The sequence below is a fragment of the Panthera onca genome, chromosome X (genome assembly GCF_046562875.1).
Source record: "Panthera onca isolate mPanOnc1 chromosome X, mPanOnc1 haplotype 2, whole genome shotgun sequence".
Taxonomy (NCBI): Eukaryota; Metazoa; Chordata; class Mammalia; order Carnivora; family Felidae; genus Panthera; species Panthera onca.
Genome location: NC_138357.1, coordinates 74,002,274 through 74,014,921, shown reverse-complemented (window position 1 = coordinate 74,014,921; position 12,648 = coordinate 74,002,274). Strand labels below are relative to the sequence as shown.

The window sequence follows — 12,648 nt, the reverse complement described above, 5'->3', positions numbered from 1 at the left end:
GAGATAACTAATTTTGGAGGTTTTGCAGGAAATTGAAGAGATTATCAATGGCCACAAGAAATTGGCCGGAAATCTGGACTGGGGTCGAAGTGGGAGGGGTACAATGGGTGACGAAGTTAGGGCTGGGAAATTGTACGTATTCTCTTGTAATAAAAATGTTTCATATCCACTAGCATCAGTTTTAATATCATTACCATCAGTACCTGAGCAAATATTGAAAATATGCTTGATCTGAAGAATTATGACAGTAAACAAAACAAAACCATACAACTAGCACTGTACACACACCACCACCACCATCACCACCACCATTCATTTGGGAATTTCGTCCCACCACATTCCACATTCTTTCCCCTTAAATTTAAGACTTGATGCCTTTCTGGATTGCTTACCCAAAAATATAAAGCACTTCATTTCACACCCATCCCTACCCTGTTTGTTAAAAGCGGAAACTTGGTATTCCCATCCCCCCAAAACACTTAGGTCTATAGCGTGCATGAAAAATGTATTACCTGATCTCATTATAACCTGGGGCCGTGGTAAAGTGGAGTGAGAATCACCGAGAAACACCCGGAATTAAGTAGGGAAAAAGAGGTTGGCACATGTAGGGTTTTTTTCTTTCTTTTTCTTTTTTTTTTTTTAAAGTTATTCTTACAATAATCACCCTCTTTAAGACCTTAAACTTTTTTAGTATTTGCTCCAAATCGCTTAGCAATTTTTGAAGTTGTACTGGTATTAGCATTTTGGCCAATGTATATAGAGAAGCTGGCTTCGCCCCTCCTCCAAGGGGGTAAGGGAGAAAAGCCATCTTGTATAGTTTATAATAAAGTTGAGAAGTGGTAACTGGCTGGTAGCGGGGCGGGGCAGGACGGGGGATCGCAAGGAATCATTCAGGCAGGGACCAGGGCAGAGGGAGCAGTTGGTCTGGAGGGCTTGACTGCTTTATTCGGCAGCACGGAATCTTGAGATTTCTCTGCGGCCCCGGGGAGGCGCAGGCTTTTTCCGTGAAATGCTGGCTCCGGAAACCGGCAACAAGAGCAAGAAACGGGTGCGTGGGTGCGGTGGATTCAGACACACACACACACACACACACACACACACACACACACACACACACACAGGCAGCAGTGAAGCGATCTGAAGATAGGCGTTGAGTATTAGAGGGAGTGGCCTCAAAGAAGCGAGGCGAGGCGCGGCAACTCAGACCTCTCGCCAACAGCTGGAGGACAGGGAGAGCAAAGGGCAGGCGCCGCCTGCAGTTGCCAGACGCTTTACGGTGACGCGACAGCAGTGCGTTGACGCGCTGATGAGCCGCGGCCTCCACGTCTTAAGTTCCGCAAAGGCCTGTGGGAGCGACCCGGGAGAAGGAGGGCCAAGATGGCGAAAGCGGCAGAGTCTTCGGGAGAGCCGGGGACAACGTCGCCCAGGCCCCTGGTGAGCTTGGGTTCTGCGACGAAAGGGACTGAGGGTGAGGCAGAGCGCCCTTATGGAAGTCGGGTGACGGGCTCTTGGCCTGAGAAGGCCGGAACTCCTTTCTCCCGGTAGGCCTGCCCTGTATCCTATACCAGAACCAGCCCCAACACTGCACCTGCTCTTTGGGCTCACCGCTTTCCCCCTGCTCTCCTCGTTCCTTCAACGCCTTCTTGGGAAACTCCGATTCACTTTGCTTTCCCATACCCTGAGGGAAAGTCCTCATCCTGTACATTGTGTTAAATGCCGAGCTTTAGGTGATTTCTTAAGTATCTTAAGAATTTAGATGTTTCTGCTGTCCTTCATGTTGTCAAGAACCTGTTCTTGTTGGAGTAGTAGCATTCTTGGATTAATGATATTACTTCCCATAGAACGTTATAACTTGATTATTGATTTGTTCAGTGACCCCAGTAGTTTTGGTTTCATCCCTGCCCTCACTGTTGCAGCTCCTTGTAATTCTCTTCATGCTGTTGTCTTGCTCCTGTTGTTACAGGGGATATGATTTCTATTTCAAGTACAAGCCCAAAGCCTGGACAGGTATTTAAGAACAGAGGTTTTGGAGTTAAACTTACCTGGACTGGAATCACCCCACTCTGCCTCCTATGAGAGTTTGGGCAAATCATTTCATGGAGAGTGTTTTCTTCATCTGTAAAATGGATATATAAATACGTGCCTCAGAGAGCTTTTAGGAAGATGAAATGATATGATTTATGTGAAGTGCAGAACACAGTCAGCGTCATGAACTAAGGATTGTAATTCAGCATTCTGCCCCAAGATCCTTCTTCCAAACAGTGTTTAGTTCTATAGCAGTTGTTTAATAAATGGTACATCCCTTTCCTCTGTTTTAAATTGTCAACATAGCAGAGGACTGAACTGGGAGTCAGGTGAAATTGCTTCTAGTCCTGCTTACTTACTTACTTACTACTTACTTATTACTTACTGATAAGTTACTTACTACTGCTTACTAGCACTATTTGTTCATCTCTTCATTCATTCAACAAATATTTCTTGAACATCTGCTGTGTCCCAGGCACTCCTTTAGGCACTGGGGATACAGCAATGAAAGAGAGTTGGGTAGGTTCAAGTTCTCATGGAACAATTGTGACCTTGAGGAAATCACTCTCAACACCAGTTTCCTCATTTGGAAAATGAGGATAGTAACTCATCACAGAACTAATGAGAGTACTAATGAGCTAATATACACACAGTGCCTGATATGACATAGTTTACAGGTGTTTAGCTGTTTTTGTAGTTGCTGTTCCACCTCTCTTATGAAGTTCTCCACAATTAAATTTAGTGGTTCTGGTCATTCATTGCTCAATGTCTGATCCACTTCTATTCAGTAATGCTTATTTAAGTCCCACAATGTGCAGTGCACTATGCTATCTGCTTTAGGAAATACAGATGGCCTGCCCTTTTTGGTACTTACAGCCTAGTAAGACAAATGTACAATGCTAAGATAAGATAGTAAATCAGAGAGAGTTACATATAAAATATTAACAAAATTTAAAGGAAGATGCTATCATGTCTAGTTGGGATGACAAAGCAAGCTACATAGTAGAAGTTATATTCGAGAGGGCCTCAAAGGATGGGTAGGATTTGAAATTTCAGGTGACCATAAGAGCTATCAGTGATTGAGAACCTGCTATATGCCAGGATTGTATTAGACATCCTCCACACACTTTCTAAACTTCACAGCAACCATTTCAGTTAATTGGTTTTTTAAACTGTGTTTTACTTGCAGATGAGGAGATGAGACTCAGAGAAGTTTGACGATTTCCCTAGGGTCTTAGAACCAGTTAGTGGCCAGGCCTGAAATTTGAAGCTGGGTCTGCGTCTAAAGCCCAGATTATTTCCATTAATACTGCACAACCTCTCATGGGCAAATGTACAGAAGTTGGGAATTGTTAATGTGTTTATAGGATAACAGATCATTTTGGCTAAAGCACAGGGAAATATTAGGAGGTAAGCCTTAAAAAATAAGGCTACTGATTTAGGGAGGCAGTATGGAACAGTGGTTAGGAATTTGTGTGCTGGGGTCAAATTGCCTAGATTTGATTTTAAGCTCTGTCATTTAACCTCCCCATGCCTCAGTTTCCCCATCTGTAGAATGAAGATACAGCAATAATACGCTCATAGGGCTGTTAGGTGGATTCAATGAGTTAACGCATGTAAAACACTTGGTAGTGTGCCTGGCACGTAATAATCATGCAATAAGTGTTATTTATTCTTATTGACTACTGAGCTTGGAGGTGTAATAGGCAATGAGGTGCCAGTGGAAAGTTTTAAGAAGGGAAGGGCTTAAAATCATGACTTTGACAAAATAATAGAAGAAGGGTTACCATGAAGAATGTCTGGAATCTAGACCAGTGAAACCAGTAGTTCGAAGAACAGGTGATTGCTACCTGGACTATAGCAGTAGTGGGGGTCATGAAGTTTAGAAAGGCAGTATCCTTAAGGGTTTGTAGTGCTAGGGAGAATGTGTCTTACATCAGTGTTTTTCAAACTTTAATGTGCATAGCAACCATCTGGGGAATCTTTTTAGATTGCAGATTCTGATTTGGTAGGTCTGAGATGAGACCTGAGATTCTGCATTTCTAACATGCTTCCAGGTGCTGATGCTGCTGTGAGTCCCAGTACCACATTTTGAAAAACAAGGCTGTAGACAAATGGTGGGATAGTGATACCCTGAGCAGATATATGTAAGAGGAGGATGAAGACCCTAAAAGTTGATTAATTCACTTTCGGACAGGTTCAGTTTGAGATATTGGCAAGCCATGCAGTAGATACCCAACAGGCAGTTTGTCTAAACCCTGAATTTCAGGGCTCAGAAGAGGTCAGGATTAGAGATGTTTGTTTGTCTATTTATTTATTATTAAAATTTTCTTTAATGTTTATTTATTTTTGAGAGAGAGAGAGAGAGTGAGCGAGCCGGAGAGGGGCAGAGAGAGAGAGGGAGACACAGAATCTGAAGCGTAGCAGGCTCCAGGCTCTGAGCTGTCAGCACAGAGCCCAACGTGGGGCTCGAACTCAGGAACAATGAGATCATCACCTGAACCGAAGTCAGACTTAACAGACTGGCTTAACAGACTGAGCCACCCAGGCACCCCTAGAGATGTTTATTTAGGAGTCATTTGCATAGAGTTGGAAAGACAGTCTTTGGTAATGCCTATCTATTGCTTGTCTGTTTGGGGAACAGGAAAAAGAGCTATAAAATGGCTTTAGCATGAGGTCTGGAAGCATGTTGGTCCTAGGTAAAGGGGCTGGTTGGAGACCATGCCACTAGTCACCCTCCCTACTTCTTGAACCCAAGCCTGTTTGACTGAGCTGGTTTCTGCTTGATGCTCCTCTACTCGTTGACTCTTTGCTCCAGGGTTTTGGTCAATAGTATAATTCGTCTGGTCCCAGCTGCTTTCTTAAGGCTGCAGTCCCTGGTTTTACTGTTTGTTTTTGGCCTTGCCTCTACCCGCTCCCCTTGTTGGCCCAAGCCAGGCAGTGAAGTGCATGTGGGTTTCTGTGCACACATGTGCATATATGTGCATGAACCCACCTGCACAAGAAGAGGGGACATGGGATCCAAACTCACCTATCCCCACTGAGAGACTAGTCAGAGAGCAAGGTCCACTAGCTGAGGGCCTGGAAGTCCTGTCTGTCTTATGTGAGGCTGGAAGGCCACAGATCCTTGGCTCAGCTCACTGAACAATGTCACTCATTCTCCTGAGAAGAGATATTGAGGAAATGTTGGGATGGGGAATAGGGTGGGAATCACATGGCCTTTAATGACTATAGTGACTTCCAAAATCAATTACCTGGAGTTAGGCAACAGGTTAAGGACACAGTCTTCTACAAGGCTGCCCTTATTTCAGACACCAGCCACAGGTTTGGCTGTTCCCAGGACCACTCTTAATTCTGACCTACTGGCTACAGAGGGGTTCCTGTGTTCCCCCTCAAACTCCATACTTAACTAGAATGATTCACAAAATTCAGGACAGCACTATACTTAAAATTACAGTTTCATTATAGCAAAAGGATGCAATCCAAACCAGTGAAAGGGAGAAATGTGTAGGGTGAAGTCTGGGAGGGTCCCTAACACAAAGATTCCTTGTCTTCTCCCTGTGGAATCAGGACCCTGTTAACCCCCCGAGATATCAGTGTGTGACAATATGCAGAATATTGCCAATCAGGGAAGTGCACTCATGTATCCAGAGTCTTTATTGGTGTTTCTTTATGTAGGCATGATTGACTGGGTCATTGACTCCTCCCCTCCTCAGAAGCCAGGTTTATATCACAGGACTCAAAGCTTCAGCCCTCTAATATTGTGTTTGGTTTTTCTGGAATGGTTAACCTCCATGCTGAGCCATCTCATTAGCAAAAACTGTCTAGGGGCCTACCATGACTTATCTGTTAGCTAAACTGTTATGGCACACCATGAATAACAAAAATACCACTCTCATTTGGGAAATTCCCAGGGTTTAGAGGAATGGGAGACAAAACCCAGCCAAATTCTTTATTATCCAATAGTGACAGAACTACAATAGGCTCCCTGGGAATCTTGAAGTAGAGCTAACATTCATCTAGCCCCTGCTGTGAGCCTACTACTGTGTGCTATACACATAGTAATACATTTCTTCCTCACAACAACCCTGAGTGATGATACTGTTATCTCAATTTTACTGAGGTGCGCAGAGTAAGGAACCTGCTCAGTGTCACATAGGTACTAAATGATAGAGCTGGGATTTGAACCCAGGCTGTCTGGCTTCAGCAGTCTGAACTCTGCATTCTTAACCCATACTCTCCAAATCTGTATGTTGAGCATTGACCAACTATGTGTTAGGTGCAATGCTGGTGTTACCTAATTCTTACAGCACTTTGTCTTCAAGTGAGAGCAGAGCCCAATTTGGGTTCGAAGCTCATTCCTTCTGTACTGCCTTGCTTTACCCTAGCACTTGCAGGCAGTGAGAAAACTCAAAACAGTTGTCCTGGACCTTGAAATGTCAGTGTCATAGTAGTGAGAGAATACAGCTTTGAAAGGGGTGGTTTACATGTTAAGTGTTGAAGAGTATTCAGAGGGTAAAAGGATCCCTGTACTTCTTGATGATGAGCCGAGTCAGTAAAGTTATGGGGAGGCCAGTACCAAATTACAAAGGATTAAGGGAGTGGGCGAGTGCAGAGCCATTTAATCAGGAAAGAGGAGAGGAAGAATAGTTTGAGGGAATGGCAAAAACAAAGAAGTGATGTATTTAAAAATGCTATTACAGGAGCTTTCAATATATAAACAAAATAAAAAGTGGTATAATGAACCCCATGTACTTACAAATTCTGCTATTCTTATTTCATATTCCCCACCACATTTTTTCCTGGAGTATGATTTTTTTCAATTTAACCTTTTTTAAACTTATTTTTTAAGTTCAAGTATAATTTTTTTTATTTTTTTTTAACATTTATTTATTTTTGAGACAGAGAGAGACAAAGCATGAACAGGGGAGGGGCAGAGAGAGAGGGAGACACAGAATCCGAAACAGGCTCCAGGCTCTGAGGTGTCAGCACAGAGCCTGACACGGGGCTCGAACTCACAGACCGTGAGATCATGACCTGAGCCGAAGTCGGACGCTTAACCGACCGAGCCACCCAGGCGCCCCAAGTTCAAGTATAATTAACATACAGTGTTCTAATAGTTTCAGGTGTACAGTATAATGATTCAACCACTGTATATACATCTCAGTGCTCATCACGATAAGTGTACTCTTAATCCCTTTTGTCTTTTTCACCCATACCCTCAACCAACCTCCTCTCTGGCTACCACAGATTTGTTCTCTATATTTAAGAGTCTGGGTTTTTTTTGTCTCTTTTTTTCTTTGTTCATTTGTTTTTGTTTCCTAAATTCCACATATGAGTGAAATCATATGGTACTTGTCTTTCTTTGACTTATTTTACTTAGTAGCATTACTTACCCTCTAGATCAACCCATGTTGTTGCAAATGGCAAGGTCTCATTCTTTTTTATAGCTGAATAATATTCCATTGTACATATATACCACATCTTCTTTATCCATTCATCAGTTGATGGACATTTGGGTTGCTTCCATGTCTTGGCTCTTATAAACAGTGCTGCAATAAACACAGGGGTACAAATATCTTTTCAAATTAGTGTTTTGTTTTCATTGGGTAAATACCCAGTAGTGGAATTACTGGATCATATGGCAATTACTGGATCACTATTTTTATTTTTTTGAGGAACCTGTGTATTGTTGTCCACAGTGTCTGCACCAGCTTGCATTCCCACCAACAGTGCATGAGGGTTCCTTTTTTGTTGGAGTATGATTTTTAACCTTGTTATTTTTAACTAATTTTATACATATAGAAAAGGTGGCACAGAGAGTTTCCTATATGCCTTCTCTAGTGTTAACATTGTATATAACCATAGTAAAATGATGACAACCAGTAAATTAACATTGGAATAATGCTATTAACTAAGTTACAGATCTTATTTGAATTTTATCAGTTTTCTACTAATGTCCTTTTTTGTTCCAGGATCTTATCCAGAATCTCGCATTTCATTGAGTTACTATTTTTCCCTGGTTCCCTTAGATCTTTAATGGTCTTTTGTTGTCTTTCATGATCTTTTCTGAGTGTTGTAAAGCAAATTATAGACATATAACTTTACCTGTAAATACTTAAGTATGTTTCTCTAACAGGTAAGGACGTTTTCTTTGTTATCACAGTAACAAAACTAATAATTCCTCAATATCATCTAATCTGTGCTCGTCATCTCGCAGTTTTCCAAAAAAAATGTATTTTTACAGTTTGTCCGAATCAGGACCCAAAGGTCAGCAAATTGCATTCGGTTCATAAGTCTCTTAAGTCTCTCTTAATATGTAAATGTTCTCCTGTTTTTAATGTAATTTATTTGTTTAAATTTAGTCATTTGTCTTGTGGAATTCTCCACTTTCTGTATTTGGCTGATTGTATCCTCATAGTGTTTTTAGTATGTTCCTCTATCCACATATTTTCTGTAAACTCTAAGATTATATTCAGGTTCATTTTGGCTGGAGATTGGGCAAGAATAAAAAAGAACTTAGGTGGCCCCTAAAAGTAGGAATGTTTGTTTTTTAACTATTCATTAAGTTTCAAAATATACCAAAGTACAATAGTAAAATATACCTTCATGTACCCAGCCTTCAATACTTATCAATTTATGGCCTATCTATCCACTTCCTATCTATACTATTTGGAAGCAAATCTCAGGCATCATCACATTAGTAAATATTTAATACATGTCTCTAAATAAAAGGATTCTGCTTTTAAAGAACATAACTATAATATCATTGGTACATCTAAAAAATTAGTAAACTTCTAATATCAAATATCCTGTCAGTATTCAAATTTCCAATTATCTCCTAAATGTCGTATTTTTAGAATTTAAAATCTGGCCTAGGGGCACCTGGGTGGCTGAGTCGGTTGAGTGTCCAGCTTCGGCTCAGGTCATGATCTCATGGTCCGTGAGTTCGAGCCCTGCGTCGGGCTCTCTGCTGACAGCTCAGAGCCTAGAGTCTGCTTCGGAGTCTGTCTCCCTCTCTCTCTTTCTGCTCTTCCCCCACTCACAATGTCTGTCTCTCTCTCTCTCTCCCCCCAAAAATAAATAAACATTAAAAATTTTAATCTGGCCCAATACCTATTTTATTAATAAGGTTTTATTGGAATATAGCCACACTTAATTGTTTATGTATCATCTCGGACTGCTTTCATGCTGTAACAGCAGAGTTGGGTAGTTGTAACAGAATCTACATGACTCTCAAAGTCTAAAATATTTACTTTTGGGGCCCTTTATAGAAGAAGTTTGGGGACCCCTACTTTAAGCAATCATCTTTTAGAATAATTAAAAATAAAAAAAATATTTTTTATATTTATCTTCATTTTAACCACTTCTGCAGATCTTCATTTCCTGTGTAAATCCAAGTTTCCTTCTGATATATTCCTGAAGATCTTTCTTTTTTTTTCAGGAGTAGAATTCAGTGATTCATTGCTTACATAATACCCAGTGCTCATCACAACAAGTGCCCTCCTTTTTAAAAAGAAAAAAAAAATAATGTTTATTTACTTTTGAGAGAGACAGGGAGACCACACAAGCAAGGGAGGGGCGGGCATAGAGAGAGGGAGACATAGAATCCAAAGCAGGCTCCAGGCTCTGAGCTATCAGCACAGAGCCTGATGCAGGGCTTGAACTCACGAGCTGTGAGATCATGACCTGAGTTGAAGTTGGGCGCCCAACCAACTGAGCCACCCAGGCACCCCAACAAGTACCCTCCTTAATACCCATCACCCACCCAGCCCATCTCCCACCCACCTCCCTCCATTAACCCTCAGTTTGTTCTCTACTTTTAAGAGTCTCTCATGGTTTGCCTCTCTCTCTCTCTTTATTCCCTTTGCTCATTTGTGTTGTTTCTTAAGTTCCACATATGAGTGAAATCATATGGTATTTGTCTTTCTCTGACTGACTTATTTTGCTTAGCATAATACACTGTAGACATACATACATCATTGCAAGTGGCAAGATTTCATTCATTTTGATGGCTGAATAGTATTCCATTGTACATATATACCATATTCCTGAAGATCTTTTTTTAACATTTCTTCTGCAACTTTTGCTTATCTGAAAAAAAGTATTTTGCCTTCATTTTTGATAGCTGTTTTTGCTGGGTTTTCTGGGTTGACAGTTTTTTCAGCATTTTAAGGGTGTCTCCATTTTTTTTCTGGCTTGTGTAGTTTTGGGTGAGATGTCTGTTACTTATCTTTTTCCTCTGAATGCAATGTCTTTTTGTCTCTGGCTGGCTTCAGGATTTTTTGTTTTGTATTGTTTTTAGTAGTTTGAATGTGTTTAGGTTTGTAGATTTTGGGTTTTGTTTTGTCTTTAAGTATTTATCTTGAGTGGGGTTCTCTGGGCTTGGATCTATCAGTTGATGTCTTTTATTATTTTTGGAAAATGTTCACCCATTATCTTTTCAAATATTTCTTCAGGCACATTTTCTCTCTCTTGTTCTAGGATTCCAATTATATACATATTAGACCGTTACTATTGACCCACAGCTCTTGGATGCTTATTCTGTTTTGGGTTTTGTTTGCTTTTTCCAGTCTTATTGAGATATAATTGACATAGTAACACTGTATAAGTTTAAGGTGTACAACAATGGTTCATATGTTTTTTTTAAATCTTCTGTTTTTGTTTTAGTCTGGATAATTTTCACTGACCTATTACTGATTTTCTTTGGCTGTGTCGAGTCTATGGATAAAGTTGTCAAAGGCATTCTTCATCTATTACTATGTTCATTTATTTCTGGCATTACCATTTGAATCTAACAGTTTCCATCTCTTTGCAGAAATTCACCATCATTTATTTGTGCATATACCTGTTCTACTAGAGCATTTAACATATTAATCATAGTCCTCTTAATTTTTTTCTGATAATTATAACATCTAGGTCATCTCAGAGTCTGTCTTGTCATAGTGGGTTGTTTTTTCATTGTGGGGGGTGTAATATTTTTTATTGAATGCTGGCCATCATGTATAGAATAGTAGAGACGGCCTGGAAGTAGTGCATCTTTTCTTCCAAGTTTTTACTGTGGGGATGAAGTCAGTCTAGTCAGGAGTTGAGCGGTGTTTGGATTTTATCCTTGCAATGGGAACATTCAGTCTGTCACCAGCTTCAAATTCCTCTTCCACTACATTGTGCTTAGGGTGGGTGCTAGATCGTCCTGGTGTTTTTCTTAATGTCCCTGTTCTATGCTCAGATCTGTGCATTTTCCCTTTCCCTTGCATAAAATAGTGGGTCTTTCTCTAACCTCTAGCCCCTCCCCTAGCAGTAGACTGCTGTTGGTTTTGACTCCACACTTGCTAGCCTGGGAGAAGGGATTATTTGCTGTCTTGGTCCAGCCTCAGCCTTAGGTAGTTCATGTGTCCCTGTTTCTCCTCCAGCTGAAGGACACTGTAGTGGTCTGGCTTCAGGATGTTTTCCTATCCCTCTCCCAGAAGTAGAGACATTTGTCTTTCCCTTTCACCATACACAGTGGGCCTTCACCTGTGCCCTGGAGACAGCAGGGTTCTCTTAGTAGCTCTAAGGCTCCTGTTCTGTAGGGGAGAAGGGCCTGAGCAGGGGCTGTTTGCTTTTCTCAGAATTGGCAGCTGCTCCCTTCCCCAGCACCAAGACCCAGTGGAAGTCTGTGGTGTAGAGCCCACAAGTGGGTGTGAACTCCCCTCGTGTCTGATGCATCCAGGGGCCGTACTCACATACTAGTCCATGCTTGGCCTCTGGCAATTCCTTTTAAGTTTTAGCTTAATTCTTAAGCATCTGTGTGATATCTAGTGTCATTGTCTTATATTTTGCTGCACTGTGCAATGTAGTGCTCATGTCCCATCTTTTCCTGGAAGCATCTCTCCTTCCTTAGATTTTATTCAGGCTACTTGGTTGCCCTACAACCTCAACTGTCTGATGGGTTTAAGAAAAGTTATGATTTTGTAGTTTAACTTTTCCTCATTGTTCTAGTGGTAGGGGTATTCTTTCTAGCTTTCTGTATCCTACTCACAAGTCAAATTACAGTGTTCTAAAGTCACTTGAAATAGTTGGCTCTCTGTGTACTTGTGCATTTAATTCAATGTACAGTAGATTCATTTGTTTCATTTTTCTTTCAGTTTTAAGGACTTCTTTTAAATTTTTTTTAAAAATTTTAAACGTCTATTTATTTTTGAGAGAGACGGAGACAGAGAGACAAAGTGCAAGCAGGGGAGGGGCAGAGAGAGAGGGAGACACAGAATCCGAAGCAGGCTCCAGGTTCTGAGCTGTCAGCACAGAGCCCGACGTGGGTCTCAAACTCACGAGCTATGAGCCAAAGTGAGACGCTTAACAGACTGAGCTACCCAGGTGCCCCGGACTTCTAAATTTTAATTTTGTTTCATGATTATGTGAACTATTTATATGACTTCAAGTCCTATATATAGAACTACTTGTATTTGCAGAAGCCTAGCTTCTCTATCTCCTCTACCTTATTCTCTCCTTTCCTTAATGGAAGCCTCTTTTAAAAAAAATCATGTGACTTATTTCTTACATTATGTATGACTTAAATTATACTGCATGATTTATTTCTTATACATGTCTTACATTTAAAAGTAACATTCACATGTGAGTGTG

General features: G+C 40.9%; 1 protein-coding gene across 2 annotated transcripts in view; it reads left to right on the top strand.

The window, feature by feature from the left end:
- Positions 1–1,106: 1,106 nt before the first annotated feature.
- Positions 1,107–12,648, top strand: part of YIPF6 (Yip1 domain family member 6) — a 42,333-nt gene continuing 30,791 nt past the window's right edge. The window contains exon 1 of one of the 2 annotated variants that reach the window (XM_081793659.1): positions 1,107–1,434. In XM_081793659.1, coding sequence (XP_081649785.1) covers positions 1,378–1,434 — 57 coding nt within the window. In that variant the 5' untranslated portion in view covers positions 1,107–1,377. Of the gene's footprint in view, positions 1,469–12,648 lie in introns of both variants that reach the window. The other variant, XM_081793660.1, reaches the window with a different exon arrangement.